This window comes from Ovis aries, chromosome 5, assembly GCF_016772045.2.
Source record: "Ovis aries strain OAR_USU_Benz2616 breed Rambouillet chromosome 5, ARS-UI_Ramb_v3.0, whole genome shotgun sequence".
Taxonomy (NCBI): domain Eukaryota; kingdom Metazoa; phylum Chordata; class Mammalia; order Artiodactyla; family Bovidae; genus Ovis; species Ovis aries.
Genome location: NC_056058.1, coordinates 11,690,560 through 11,705,902, shown reverse-complemented (window position 1 = coordinate 11,705,902; position 15,343 = coordinate 11,690,560). Strand labels below are relative to the sequence as shown.

Below are 15,343 nucleotides of genomic sequence, written 5' to 3'. Positions count from 1 at the left end.
GTCCCTAGGGTAGATTCAATTCACCAGGATTAAGTGGGCTCAGCACCTTAGAGTCGGCTCAAAATAAAGGAGTTGAGGAGTCACAGGGGACTGGAAGAAGGGCTGCAATGAAAGGAGGTAGGTATGGAGCTCTTTGAACCCTTGGAGCCCCAGAATTGTTCATGTCAGATTCAGTGCCCTTTGGGATTTTAGAGGAAGGACATATATGCCTGGTGGGGAGAGGGAAGAAAATTTAAGTGTGGTACTTCTTTATTTCATCGATTTGTTTTATGAAGCTGGGAAAGATAACAACTCAACCTTTGTGAATTTCAGTTTCCTTGTTAAGAAAATTGAGAAGTTAAACCCATTTCTCATGTGTATCAAAGCACCCTATTCTCTTTTTTTAATCAAAGTATAGTTGATTTACAGTGTTGTATTAATTGTATTCAGTTCAGTTCAGTTCAGTCGCTCAGTCCAACTTTTTGCGACCCCATGAATCGCAGCACGCCAGGCCTCCCTGTCCATCACCAACTCCCGGAGTTCACTCAAACTCATGTCCATCGAGTCGGTGATGCCATCCAACCATCTTATCCTCTGTCGTCCCCTTCTCCTCCTGCCCCCAATCCCTCCCAGCATCAGAGTCTTTCCCAATGAGTCAACTCTTTGCATGAGGTGGCCAAAGTACTGGAGTTTCAGCTTTAGCATCAGTCCTTCCAAAGAACACCCAGGGCTGATCTCCTTCAGAATGGACTAGTTGGATCTCCCTGCAGTCCAAGGGACTCTCAAGAGTCTTCTCCAACACCACAGTTCAAAAGCACCAATTCTTCATCGCTTAGCTTTCTTCACAGTCCAACTCTCACATCCATACATCACCACAGGAAAAACCATAGCCTTGACTAGACAAACCTTTGTTGGCAAAGTAATGTCTCTGCTTTTCAATATGCTATCTAGGTTGGTCATAACTTTTCTTCCAAGGAGTAAGCGTCTTTTAATTTCATGGCTGTAGTCACCATCTGCAGTGATTTTGGAGCCCCCCAAAATAAAGTCTGACACTGTTTCCACTGTTTCCCCATCTATTTGCCATGAAATGATGGGATCGGATGCCATGATCTTAGTTTTCTGAATGTTGAGCTTTAAGCCAACTTTTTCACTTTCCTCTTTCACTTTCATCAAGAAGCTTTTTAGTTCCTCTTCGTTTTCTGCCATAAGGGTGGTGTCATCTGCATATCTGAGGTTATTGATATTTTGCCATATGCTTTTTCATTATGCTGTGCTTAAAGTAGGACCTTGTTTGTTGTTTAGTTACTTTATATATAGTGGTTTGTATCTTTTAATCCTAGACTCCTAATTTATCCCTCCCCAACTCCCTTTCCCCTTTGGTAATCATAAGTTTGTTTTCTATATCTAGAAGTCTGCTTTTGTTTCATAAATAAGGTTGTGTCATATTTTAGATTCCACATGTAAATTACATCATATGATATTTGTCTTTTTGTTTCTGACTTACTTTACTTAATATGATCTCTAGGCTCATCCATGTTGCTGCAAATGGCATTATTTCATTCTTTTTCATGGCTGAGTAGTATTCCATTGTATATACTACCACATCTTTATCCATTCGTCTGTCAATGGATATTTAGGTTGCTTCCATGTCTTGGCTGTTGTGAGTAGAAAGCATCTATTTTCTGACTCTGGTGGAGCTAGTGTGTGTGTCTGTGTGTGTGTGTGTGTGTGACTCAAGTGATGTCAGACAACTTCTACACTTGAAAACACTGTGATAATATATATGCCTGCATGCTCATGTTATCCTCTCCTCTCATTCTGCCTGTTCTAGACCCTTGCTTTGCCCATGAAAGGATCACAGAGATGGGAAACTTCCCCTCTTGGTTACAGGTGAGTCAAGAGTTATTTTCTTTCTCCTAAAATGCATTCCTGTCCCTTGGGGTGAATGCATCTCTTTCAGTACTCTGGAGCCTCACAACTCAACCTGCATTTTGGAACTTCTGATAGTGGTTCAAGAACTTCTAAAAAAATTATTCTATCCCACTACTTACACAGTTTTTTTTTCAGGCATCTCTTCTGCTTAGTGCTGTTAGTAAAAGAAGTAAAAAGTAAAGGAAAATAAAAATAAGAAAAAAAAAGAAAAAGCTAGAAAATTTTTAAATAAAAATAAAAATATAATAGTGTCTTAGTCTCAAAAAAATGATTCTTTGAAATGTGGCGCTGGAAAAGATTCTTGAGAGTCCCTTGGACTGCAAGAAGATCAAACCAGTCAATCCTAAAGGAAATCAGTCCTGAACATTCATTGAAAGTGAAAGTCACTCAGTCGTGTCTGACTCTTTATGACCCCATGGACCGTACAGCCTATGGAGTTCTCCAGGCCAGAATACTAGAGTGTGTAGCCTTTCCCTTCTCCAGGGGATCTTCCCAACCCAGGGATGGAACTCAGGTCTCCTGCATTGCAGGCGGATTCTTTACCAGCTGAGCCACAAGGGAAGCCCCATTCGTTGAAGGAACTGATGCTAAAACTGAAGCTCCCATACTTTGGCTGCCTTATATGAAGAGCCGAGTCACTGGAAAAGACTCTGATGCTGAGGAAGATTGAAGGCAGAAGAGGGCGACAGAGGATGAGAAGGTTAGATAGCATCATCAGCTCAATGGAGATGAACCTGAGAAAATTCCAGGAGGTAGTGAAGGACAGGGAAGCCTGGTACCATAGCGCATGGGTATTGCAAAGAGTTGGTCACAGCTTAGCAATTGAAAAACAAGAGCATCAAAAATAATAATAATTTTGAAAAATAATTTTTTTTCATTTAGGAAATATTTCTTTCATTCTTGCAATGTGTTCAGGTCTCTATTTGACACTGAAGATAGAAGAGAATAAGATTGTGGAAGTTCTCAGGCTAGAAGTAGAGAGATACATTTCATCATAAATTCCTGAGATTCCTTAAGGAGTGAGCATGAATAGAGAAGGGAAGATTCCGAGAACTGAGTCCTGAGGTTTTGTTTTGTTTTAGCCATGCTGTGCCACATGTGGGACCCTAGTTCTTCAACTAGGTATTGAACCCATGCCCCCTGAATTGGGAGTGGGGATTCTTAAACATTAGACCGCAAAGGAAGTCCTTGAATCCTGGATTAAATGAAGAGTCCTCAGAATCTAGACTTATTAAATTAAAGTAAAGACCATGAAGTTAACAGGTCTTTCATCTCCAGTGCTGTTACCCATGATCCTCTTCCCCGGAACACTGTGGGATTGGTGACTGGTTGACACAAGATGTGTTGTTATTTTAGAACTCAATCACCTTTGAGGATGTGGCCATAAACTTCACCCAGAAGGAGTGGGCATTGCTGAATTCATCTCAGAGAATGCTGTACAAAGATGTGATGCTGGAGAACTATAGAAACTTGGCTTCACTGGGTAAGGCTGACACAATCCCTTGATTTATTTTATTGAGTTTGAGCATGGGTTTCTTGGGTGATTAAGACTTGTGATACAGATACAGGCTTTTAAAAAATTAATTCATTCATGTATTTATGACTGTGCTGGGTCTTTGCTGTGCGTGGGCTTTTCTCTAGTTGGGGCAAACAGGGGCAACTCTTCATTCCCCTAGTGCAGAGCACAGTTCTGGGTGCAAGGGCTCAGTAGTTACGGCACTTGGGCTTAGCTGCTCCAAGGTATACGGGATCTTCCTGGACCAGGGTTGAACCTGTGTTCCCTGCATTGGCAGATGAATTCCAACCACTAGACCACCAGGGAAGTCCCTGTAGGTTTTTATTTTTAAGAAAAACAGCCATATTGAGGTATAATTCACATACCATAATTCATTCACTTAAAATGTACAAAACTAAGCTATTTAAAGTGTTGTGTTTTTTTTTAGAGTTGTGCAACCATCACCACTGTCTAATTCCAGAACATTTTCATTAACCTGCCTACAGGGCATTTCATTCCTTTATGCCTTCAGTCCCTGACAACTCACCTACTTTCGTTTTCTATAGATTTCCCTATTCAGCATTTCATGTTAATGGAATCATACCATGCGTTGTATTTTGTGACTTTTTTTCACTTAGCATAATGTTCTCAGGGTTCATCCATGTTGTAGTATATGTCAGTACTTGTAGCCTATTCATTGCTGAATAATATTCTCTTGCAAAGATTTACCATGTTTTGTTTATCCATCAGTTGATGGACATTTGGATTTTTAACACTTGTTATTATGAATAATGGGCTTCCCAGGTGGCTCAATGGTAAAGAATCCTCCCATTAGTGCAGGAGACACGAGAGACATGGGTTCAATCCCTGAGTCCAGAAGATTCTCTGGAGAAGGGAAGAGCAAACCACTCCAGTATTCTTACCTGAAGAATTCCATGGACAGAGGAGCCTGATGGGCTACAGTCTCAGTCAGACACAACTTAACAACAAAACAACAACCATATTATGAATAATGCTATTACAGACATTCATATACAAGTTTTTGTGTGGATAGATTTTGTCATTTATCTTGGGTATATGCCCAAGAGTAAAATTGCTGAGTTATTTGGTAACTTCATACTTTACATTTTTAGACGCTGCCAAACTGTTTTCCAAACTGGCTGTGTCATCTTACATTCCCTCCAGTAATATATGTTGATTACAAATTCTCCATATTTTCTTACCAACATTTACTTCCTGTTTTTTTTATTATAGTCATCCTAGTAGTTGTGAAATGGAATTTCATTGTGCTTTAGATTTGTATTTCCCCAATGATTAGTAATGTTGAGCCCACATCCTCTGCATTGGAAGGTGGATTCTTAACCACTGGACCACCAGGGAAATCCCAGCTTTCCCAATTCTTTGCTTGATCTCCTGACACCAGATTATGGTGAAGAAAAATACAGCATTTGTTGCAGGGTGCCAAGCAAGAGAGTGGGAGAAAAGCCTCAGATCCACTCCAAATTGGTCTTTGAATTAGGGTTTTTTTTTTTTTTAAGAGAAATAAAAAGAGACTGGGATTAATTAATCATTATCTTGTGACATTTCTCTGACTTTTCTTAATCATAGTTTTGGGAGTCAGGATGTCTCTGGTTTAAGATTCTGTGGCCAGGTGGCCCATGAGTTCAGGATCAGTTAGTTCATCTTGCTCTGGAGGAAAAAAACCTGAGTTTGTACACTAATGATGATATCCATAATAGCAGTTTTAGTACATTAATGATGCTACCAAAAATAGCAGTTTGAGTCCTCTGACTGGTTACTGTTCAGTTAGCATAGGATTGAGGTCAGAGGGGATAAAAGAACAGGAATAAAGTTTTGGATAGCATGATTAATCATAAACTTGGTAAGGGAACTCAGTTTTAGGGAAGTTCGGTTTCATTGCTGCCTTTTATTATTTTCTTGTTGGTGCTTTAGTGACTTTACTAGATGAACTCCACAGATTCTGTATTCTCTGCAGTGTGCAGCCACAGTTTTCTCATAGTTTTTTTTTTTTTTTAAGTACTTAATTTTTAAAAGCCTGGCTTTGGGGAAGTCACTAACTAGTCATTATATTTAGTAGTCCACCAATGATTGGTAAAAAGATTTTCTTAAGTGCCTTGCCTGTATCTTTTATTTTCATTTGTTTTGTTTTTAAAATATGTATTAATTTACTGGCTATGGTGGGTCTTTGTTGCTATATGTGTGCTTTCTCTAGTTGTGGTGAGCGGGGCCAATTTTTCTTGTATGTGGATTTCTCAGTATGGTGGCTTCTCTTGTTGTAGAGCACAGGCTCTTGAGCACTCTGGTTTCGTTAGTTGGAGCACGTGGACTCAGTAGTTGCTTGCGGCTCACTGGCTCAGAGCACTCAGGCTTAGTTATTCTGCGGCATGTGGTATCTTCCCAAATCAGGGATTGAACCAGTGTCCCCTGCATTGCAAGGTGGATTCTTAACCACTGGACCACCAGGGAAGTCCCTTGCCTTTATCTCTTCCACCTCTTGCCAAGGGGACCTATGGGAGAAGTCACAGCTGTAAGCTGCAGGCACCTTATAAGACAGGCTTAGCTTTTGCTTCCTGCTTAGACTTGGTCACGGTCTTAAAGTCCACCAAAGGACTTGGGACTTAATCTTTCCTAGATATTTCCTGAGCCTGTGCATAGCCTTGCTCATACACACGGCCTTTTAGATCATCAGGAACTTGTTGGGAGCTTTTCAAATTTCCCTGTGGTTGTCTAGTTCTTAACTCTTCTTGAAAACTCCCAGCCCATCTTCCATTCTCCCCAAGTGAAATCAGAGCCTTAAGTATCTGGGGATGTAACTAGCAGGTTGCAAGTATTTGAATAATGCCTTGGGGTTAAGGACTTTTTTTTAGTCTGTTCATCTCGGCTCTGAGTAAATCAAATAACCACACAACCCTGAGTATGGAGATTTTCTAAGGAGCTGCAAGTTTAGAAAACAAAAATATTGATTGTGTTCTATGGTTCTTTTAACAGAGCTCCCAAAGAGGTCAGACCACCTCTCTGTTGATTGCAGAGCTTCTGGCATTGGCCACTATGCCACTGAGTTAGGGCGAGTGAAGGGATGAAATAATTCTTTTTAAAGTTTTATTTATTTATTTGGCTGCATTGGGTCTTAGTTGCAGCACGAGGGATCTTTTGTTGCATCTCACAGACTCTGTAGTTGCAGTGTACAGGCTTAGGTACTCTGCAGCATGTGGAATCTTAGTTCCCTGACTAGGGATCAAACCGCACCTCCTGTATTGCAAGGTAAATTCTTAACCACTGGACCCCAGGGAAGTTCCCAGTGGGGCTTCTTAAAATAGCCTTAAATTGTCACATATCCTGTTCTCTTACCAAGGCTCAATAATTTCTCTAGACAATTTTCCATTTGTGGAAAGCTGATCTCCCAAATGCTTTACTTTTGCTTTCTCTGTTAGAAGTTTATCATCATTTTGCTGTCTGTAATGTCACAATTGTCAATCTTCAGAACCTCAAAGACCAAGTTCTTGCCACAGATTGATGACAGTTTTTGTCATATACTTCATGGCCCTCTCATATGTATCATCCCCAATTACAGGACATCAACTCTGCAAACCTCCTCTCATCACCCATCTGGAGCAGGAAGATGAAATGAAGATAGTAGAGCGAAGAATTCATCAAGATACCTGTTCATGTGAGCACCAGGCATATATGAATGTCTTGCCTACAAGATCTGTTTGGGGTGAAGGAAAGGTTGCATTATGAAATGTCAATCAGGAGACTTTAAAAAAAAAAAAAACCCTTTTATTTAGGGAGAAAGCAGAGACCCTTTGGTGTGAGCTTCCTTATGTAGTTTCAGCTTTCCCTAATCTTTCACTTTTTGCCTTTCATCTCATACTTTCCTGTGCTCTGAAAGATCTGTCTTGATTTTTAATATTTACATTTTGAGTCATTGTCTGATTCTTCCCATTTTGCATAGGTAATAATGGCTTGTCAACAACATGACTTTCAATCAAGACAGAATGATTCCCTAGTAAATTACGTGAAATCCTAAACCATGTAAATGTCCTCAGTTTCACCATAAATGGATTTTTCTTTCATATTGTCTTCCTAAGTCTAGGATCAATATTTGAAGAGAAATCCACATGGGGCTTACTATTTTGGTCATCATCCCACAATTTTATTTAATTAATTTTTGTTGGTATAGTAGTTAATTTACAGTGCTATGTTAGTTTCTGCTGTACAGCAAAGTCAGTCAGTTACAGATATATCTATTTGCATACAGGTCATCAGAGAGTACTGAATAGAGCTCCCTGCGCTATACATTCCACCATTTTATATAGGAACATGAGGTTACGTTTCCCATTTGTTTCAGATTGGGGTTGGGTATCACCTGTTTTTGTTAATATGTGGTCACCATGTCTTTTCCAAAACCCTTCCCTACTTTGTTCAGATGAGATAATTCTCCTTAAAACCGAACGACCACAGCAAGAACAAGATATTTTGGAGAAATATACACTCAGTGGCAAGAAGGTAAGATTCACATGGGATAATTTCTTGTCCTCACCTTAGAAGTCCAGAATTCTATAAGATAAAAAAGAACTAGAGCAAGCTTCCCCAATCCCTGGGCCATGGACTGCTACCAGTCTGCACAGCAGGAGGTAAGTGATGGATGACCTCATTGCTCATGTTGCCTCCTGAACTCTGCCCCCTGTCAGATCAGTGGCAGCATAATAAATATAATGCACTTGAAACATCCCAAAACCATCCCCACCCTCATCCATAGAAAAATTGTCTTCCACAAAAACCAGTTTCTGGTGCCAAAAAGGTTGGGGACTGCTAGACTACAGGGTAATCCAAGTGATATCACACTTATTTCACCAATAGAAAGCAGAAGCTACTGTTAAGTTTTCATTGGAAGGAAACTTATAACTTCACTCCAAAAATGGTTTCAGAGAATCCTTAATATAAATATAATGGAATTAGATATTAAATGTTTAAGATATCATTCACCCTAAGGCAATTTTATCTTAAATCTGTTGGAGAAACTTTAGTGGGATCTATCTGGTATAGCAATCTGCCTATTCAAGCTAATAAATTCAGTCAGAAACTGTGCATATTCACTGAGAAAATATGAAACTCTCATGCTAATAAAGTGCTTGTTAGACATGTCAGAATTTATGCCGGGGGAGAGTCTCAGTCATGAACATGATAAATCTCATGATCATAATTCGTATTTTAATCATTAGGAACAAACTCTTGGAGGCAATACCATTCAATGCAGAGAAATTGTTGAAACCTTGAGTGTGAAATCTAGCATTATTCAGAATAAGAGAATTTACCCAGGCAAGAAACTCCATCAATACCCTGACTCTGCAGAAGCCCTTGGTGAATCTTCACATCTTAAGTCACATGAGAGAATTCTTCCTCAGAAGAAATCATACAACTGTGAAACAGATGAAAATTCCTTCATCAGGAGCTCTAACTTAGCGAGCCACAAGAGAAAACATACAGGAGAGGGATCCTATGAATGCAGTAACTGCGGGAAAGTCTTAAATTCAATCTCACATCTTAAGAAGCATGAGAAAACTCACATTAGAGAGAAACCTTTTGAGTGTAGTCAGTGTGGTAAAGTATTACAGAGCCATGGGTCCATTAAGTTGCACATGAGAACCCACACTGGAGAAAAACCATTCAAGTGTGATCAGTGCGGGAAATCTTTCAGCTCAAGCTCTTACCTTGCGCGTCATAAGAGAATTCATACTGGAGAGAAGCCCTATGAGTGCCATGACTGTGGAAAAACCTTCCGAGATAGCTCACTTCTCAGACAGCATGCAAGGACTCATTCAGGAGAAAAACCCTACCAATGTAATCAATGCAACAAAACCTTCAGTAGAAACGCTAGGCTTACTATACACCAGATAACACATACTGGAGAGAAACCCTATAAGTGCAATGATTGTGGAAGAACCTTTAGTGTTCTCCTATACTTTAAAAAACATAAGAGAATCCACACTGGAGAGATAGTCACTGAATGTAGCGTCTGTGGTAAAGCCCTAAAGAGTGAGGCATCTCTTAAGACACACATGAGAATACATACTGGAGAGAAACCTTACAAGTGTAATCAATGTGGGAAAGCTTTCAGGCTAAGCTCCAACCTTGCCACACATAAGAAAATTCATACTGGAGAGAAACCCTGTAAGTGCAATGACTGTGGGAAAGCCTTCAGGGATCGCTCATGCCTTAAAGATCATGCGAGCATTCACACTGGAGAAAAACCCTTTACATGTAATCAGTGTGGAAGAGCCTTCAGAGTGAAATCTTTCCTCATGTTACATAAGAAAATTCACATGAAAATGAAGTATGAATGTACGGAATGTGGGAAAACCTTCCGTGGTCTCTTATCTCATGGAAGGCATATGAAAATCCATACCAGGGGCAAGAAACCTTTTAACTGCAGTGAATGTGGAAAAGCTTTTAGCAGGCATGTTTCCCTTACAGTACACATGAGAACTCACACAGGGGAGAAACCCTATGAGTGTAATCAATGTGGAAAATCCTTCAGTGTAAAGTGTAATCTCACTGTGCACAAAAGAATACATACTGGAGAAAAACCCTATACTTGCAAGATCTGTGGGCTCAGTTTCAGTAAACTCTTATCCTTTCAGCGTCATGAGAGAACTCATGCTCAGTGAATCCCTTTTGATGACATCCATGTAAAGCAGCTTTCAGGGAACTCTCAATCTTTAAGACATACAACAAAATGCTAAGTGGAAAGAACTGGTTTTGAATAATGTGAGAAAGCCTCTGAATAATGCATATATGGGAGAAGCCTAAGTTATGTAATGACTGTGAGGAATTTTTTATTCATTCATTATCCCTTAGAAGAATGTAGTAATGCTGAAAGAAAATGTTTTAATATCTTCAAGACTTGTTACTTGAGAAAAATAAAAGCCTAATGTTTTAAGCCACCATGTTTTCTGTGTATTTGTTCTTTTATTTTCTCTCTCTCTCTCTCTCTCTCTGTGTGTGTGTGTGTGTGTGTGTGTGTGTGTGTGTGGTAGTGATGGTAGTGGTGGTGGTGATGTGTGCTAGGTTACTTCAGTCATGTCCAACTCTTTGCAACCCTATGGACTCTATGGTAGTGGTGGTGGTAGGGAGTTTTGTTTTGTTTTGTTTTGTTTTTCTTTCTCCCAGTTGGCTGTAATCGCTAACCAATATAGTCCACAGATGGTCAGTTTTTAAAAATAACTTTTACATATGGTTCGGTTCAGTTCAGTCGCTCAGTCGTGTCTGACTCTTTGCGACCCCATGAATTGCAGCACGCCAGGCCTCCCTGTCCATCACCAACTCCCGGAGGTCACTCAAACTCATGTCCATCGAGTCGGTGATGCCATCCAGCCATCTCATCCTCTGTCATCCCCTTCCTGCCCCCAATCCCTCCCAGCATCAGAGTCTTTTCCAATGAGTCAACTCTTCACATGAGGTGGCCAAAGTACTGGAGTTTCAGCTTTAGCATCATCCCTTCCAAAGAACACCCAGGGCTGATCTCCTTTAGAATGGACTGGTTGGATCTCCTTGCAGTCCAAGGGACTCTCAAGAGTCTTCTCCAACACCACAGTTCAAAAGCATCAATTCTTCAGTCCTCAGCTTTCTTCACAGTCCAACTCTCACATCCATACATGACCACTGGAAAAACCATAGCCTTGACTACGGACCTTTGTTGGCAAAGTAATGTCTCTGCTTTTGAATATGCTATCTAGGTTGGTCATAACTTTTCTTCCAAGGAGTAAGCGTCTTTTAATTTCATGGCTGCAGTCACCATCTGCAGTATAACAAAATTGAAAAACTATTTATATGGGGATATAGGTTTGATAGATATTTGCATTCATGCTTAGTCACTCAGTTATGTCCAACTCTTTGCAAAGCCATGGACTGTAGTCCACCAGGCTCCTCTTTCCGTGAGATTCTCCAGGCAAGAATACTAGAATAGTAGCCATTCTCTTCTCTAGGGGATCTTCCCAACCCAGGGATCGAACCTAGGTCTCCAAGATTGCAGGTGGATTATTTACCATATGAATCACTGAGGAAACCCCTTAATAGATGTTTGCCTATTAGATAAAGGTCTTAAGTTGTGCTTACAAATCACCTGTGTACCTCTACATTTCTTGTCTCCTATCACGTCCTGCACAAGGTCTGTAGTGAGTCTTCCCTTGAAGACTGCAGGTGGTTCAATTCTCCTTGGAATTATGAACTTTTCACAACACATTTTGTTTATACATTTAACATATATGAGAATGAACAAATGCATGAATCTTTACAAGGTAAAACACATCTGGGATAGGGAAGCCTGGCATCCTGGTGTGCTGCAGTCCATGGCGTCACAGAGTCAGACACAGCTTAGTGACTGAACAACAGCAGAATACCTCAGTATTAACTATTGTAAGCTCTGATCAAGATACAGAATATTATGGGCACTACTAATCATTCTGATTCCTGCCATCAGAATGTAGGTACTCTATGGAATCATGTATTTTTAATTCTTTTTTAAAATTGAAGTACAGTTGATTTACAGTGTTGTTTCGGGTGTTCAGCAAAGTGACTCAGTATTACATATATGTATGTTGTTGTTCAGTTGCTTAGTCACATCTGACTCTTTGCATGTCTGACTGTAGCCCACCAGGCTCCTCTGTCCATGGGCTTTCCCAAGCAAGAATACTGGAGTGGGTTGGCATTTCCTTCTCCAGGGAATCTTCCCAACCAAGGGACTGAACCCGAGTCTCCTGCATTGGCAGGTGGATTCTTTAATACTGATCCAACAAGGAAGCCTATATATATATATGTATATATATATACACATACATATATATATATACACACACACACACACATATATATACACATACATACATATATTTATATACATATACATATTCTTTTTCATATTCCTTTCCATTATGGTTTATTCAGTTCAATCACTCAGTCATGTCTGACTCTTTGCGACCCCATGAACTGCAGCACGCCAGGCCTCCCTGTCCATTGCCAACTCCTGGAGTCCACCCAAACCCATGTCCATTGAGTCAGTGATACCATCCAACCATCTCATCCTCTGTCATCCCCTTCTCCTGCCCTCAATCTTTCTCAACATCAAGGTCTTTTCCAGTGAGTTTATTACAGCATAATGAATATTAAATATAGTTCCCTGTACTATACAGTAAGACCTTATTGTTTATTTTATATAACCTCAGATGTGCAGATGACACCACCCTTATGGCAGAAAGTGAAGAGGAACGAAAAAGCCTCTTGATGAAAGTGAAAGAGGAGAGTGAAAAAGTTGGCTTAAACCTCAACATTCAGAAAACAAAGATCATGGCATCTGGTCCCATCACTTCATGGGCAATAGATGGGGAAACAGTGGAAACAGTGTCAGACTTTATTTTTGGGGGGCTCCAAAATCACTGCAGATGGTGACTGCAGCCATGAAATTAAAAGACGCTTACTCCTTGGAAGAAAAGTTATGACCAACCTAGATAGCATATTCAAAAGCAGAGACATTACTTTGCCGACTAAGGTCTGTAGTCAAGGCTATGGTTTTTCCTGTGGTCATGTATGGAGAGTTGGACTGTAAAGAAGGCTGAGCACCGAAGAATTGATGCTTTTGAACTGTGGTGTTGGAGAAGACTCTTGAGAGTCCCTTGGACTGCAAGGAGATCCAACCAGTCCATTCTGAAGGAAATCAGCCCTGGGATTTCTTTGGAAGGAATGATGCTAAAGCTGAAACTCCAGTACTTTGGCCACCTCATGCGAAGAGTTGACTCATTGGAAAAGACTCTGATGCTGGGAGGGATTGGGGGCAGGAGGAGAAGGGGACGACCGAGAATGAGATGGCTGGATGGCATCACTGACTCGATGGACGTGAGTCTGAGTGAACTCCGGGAGTTGGTGATGGACAGGGAGGCCTGGCGTGCTGCGATTCATGGGGTTGCAAAGAGTCAGACACGACTGAGCGACTGAACTGAACTGAACTGATTCATTCCTTCCCCACCCCCTTTTCCCATTCGGTAGCCATGCGTTTGTTTTCTATGTCTGAGTCTGTGTATGTTTTCTAAGTAAGTTCATTTGTGTCTTTTTTTTTTTTTTTTTTTGGCTGCACTGTGCAGCTTGCAGGAGTTCTTTGACCATAGATCAAAACCAGGCCCTGAAAACAGAACAAGAAACCAGGCCCTGGCAGTGAAGATAGAGTCCTAATCACTGGATGGCCAGGGAATCCCCTAGAAACATGTATTTTAAAAACAACTTTGTTGAGATATAATTCATGTACCAAAAATTTCACTTATTCAAAGTGTACAATTAATTGACTTAAGTTACATGTACTCTTGTGCCTGATATCACATGTTGTCATTTGTGCCTGGCTTCTGCTCAGCATTACATTTTTGAGATACATTTTTGCTGTTGTAGCTAGCCAGAGTTTATTTTCACTGTTGCATAGTTTTCCATAGAATGAATTTGTACACTGTATCGTTCAACTGTTTTGGACATTTTATCTGTTTATAGCTGGGATATTTTACAAATAGTTGTCTTTTGATTCACAACTACATTTTTGTGGGTATGTATTAAGTATTAGGTATGGCAAGGAGTTGGACGCAACTGAGCGAACTGAACTGAACTGATGGTAATATTTATTTCACAACTACCGTGCAGTTTACCAAAATAGCTGCACCAAATTTCATTCCTGCTCTCTTGCCAATATTTCACATTGTCTCTTTTGTTTGGACCATTTTGATGAGTATGTAGGGCCATATTTTGGTTTTTCTTAATTTTAAAAACTTTTATATTGAACTACTTTTACACTTAGAGAAGGACTTCCCAGATGATGCAATGGTAAAGAATCCACCTGCCAATGCAGGAGATGCAAGAGACTTGGGTTCAACCCCTGGGTCAGGAAGATCCCCTGGAGAAGGAAATGGCAACCCACTCTAGCATTATTGCCTGGAGAATCCTGTGGACAGAGGAGCCTGGTGGGCTCCTGTCTGTGGGGTCGCACAGAGTCGGACCCGACTGAAGCGACTTAGCAGCAGCAGAAGCCAGTATTTTTGCCTGGAGAATTCCATGGACAGAGGAGCCTCATGGGCTACAGTATGGGGTCACAAAGAGTCAGACACAACTGAGCAACTAACACATATATCCCTCAGTTCAGTTCAGTCACTCAGTCATGTCCGACTCTGCAACTCCATGGACTGCAGCCAGCCAGGCTTTCCTGTCCATCACCAACTCCTGGAGATTGCTCAAATTCATGTCCATTGAATTGGTGATGCCATCCAACCATCTCATCCTCTGTCATCCTCTTCTCCTCCTGCCTTCAATATTTCCCAGCAGGAGGGTCTTTTCCAATGAGCAGTTCTTCTCATCAGGTGGCCACAGTATTGGAACTTCAGCTGTAGGATCAGTCCTTCCAATGAATATTCAGGACTGATTTTCTTCAGGATTCATTGGTGTGATCTCCTTGCTATGCAAGGGACCCTCAAGAGTCTTCTCCAGTACCACAGTTCAAAAGCATCAATTCTTTGGTGCTCAGCTTTCTTTATAGTCCAGCTCTCACATCCATACATGACTACTGGAAAAACCGTAGCTTTGACTAGATGGACCTTTGTTGGCAAATTAACGTCTCTGCTTTTATTAATGCTGTCTAGGTTGGTCATAGCTCTTCTTCCAAGTAGCAAGTGTCTTTTAATTTCTTGGCTGCAGTCACCATCTGCAGTGATTTTGGAGCCCCACAAAATAAAGTCTATCACTGTTTCCATCATTTCCCCATCTGTTTGCCATGAAGTGATGGGATCAGATGCCATGATCTTAGTTTTTTGAATGTTGAGTTTTAAGTCAACTCATTCACACTCCTCTTTGACCTTCATCAGGAGGCTTTTTAGTTCCTCTTTGCTTTCTGCC

General features: G+C 40.7%; 1 protein-coding gene across 1 annotated transcript; it reads left to right on the top strand.

The window, feature by feature from the left end:
• The first annotated feature begins 8,031 nt into the window (after nt 1–8,031).
• Nucleotides 8,032–10,095, top strand: LOC101106683 (zinc finger protein OZF-like). The gene is made up of 3 exons (XM_060416102.1): nt 8,032–8,061; nt 8,650–9,378; nt 9,463–10,095. The coding sequence occupies exons 1-3, from the start codon at nt 8,032–8,034 to the stop codon at nt 10,093–10,095; spliced, it is 1,392 nt and encodes a 463-aa protein (XP_060272085.1).
• The last annotated feature ends 5,248 nt before the right edge of the window (nt 10,096–15,343 follow it).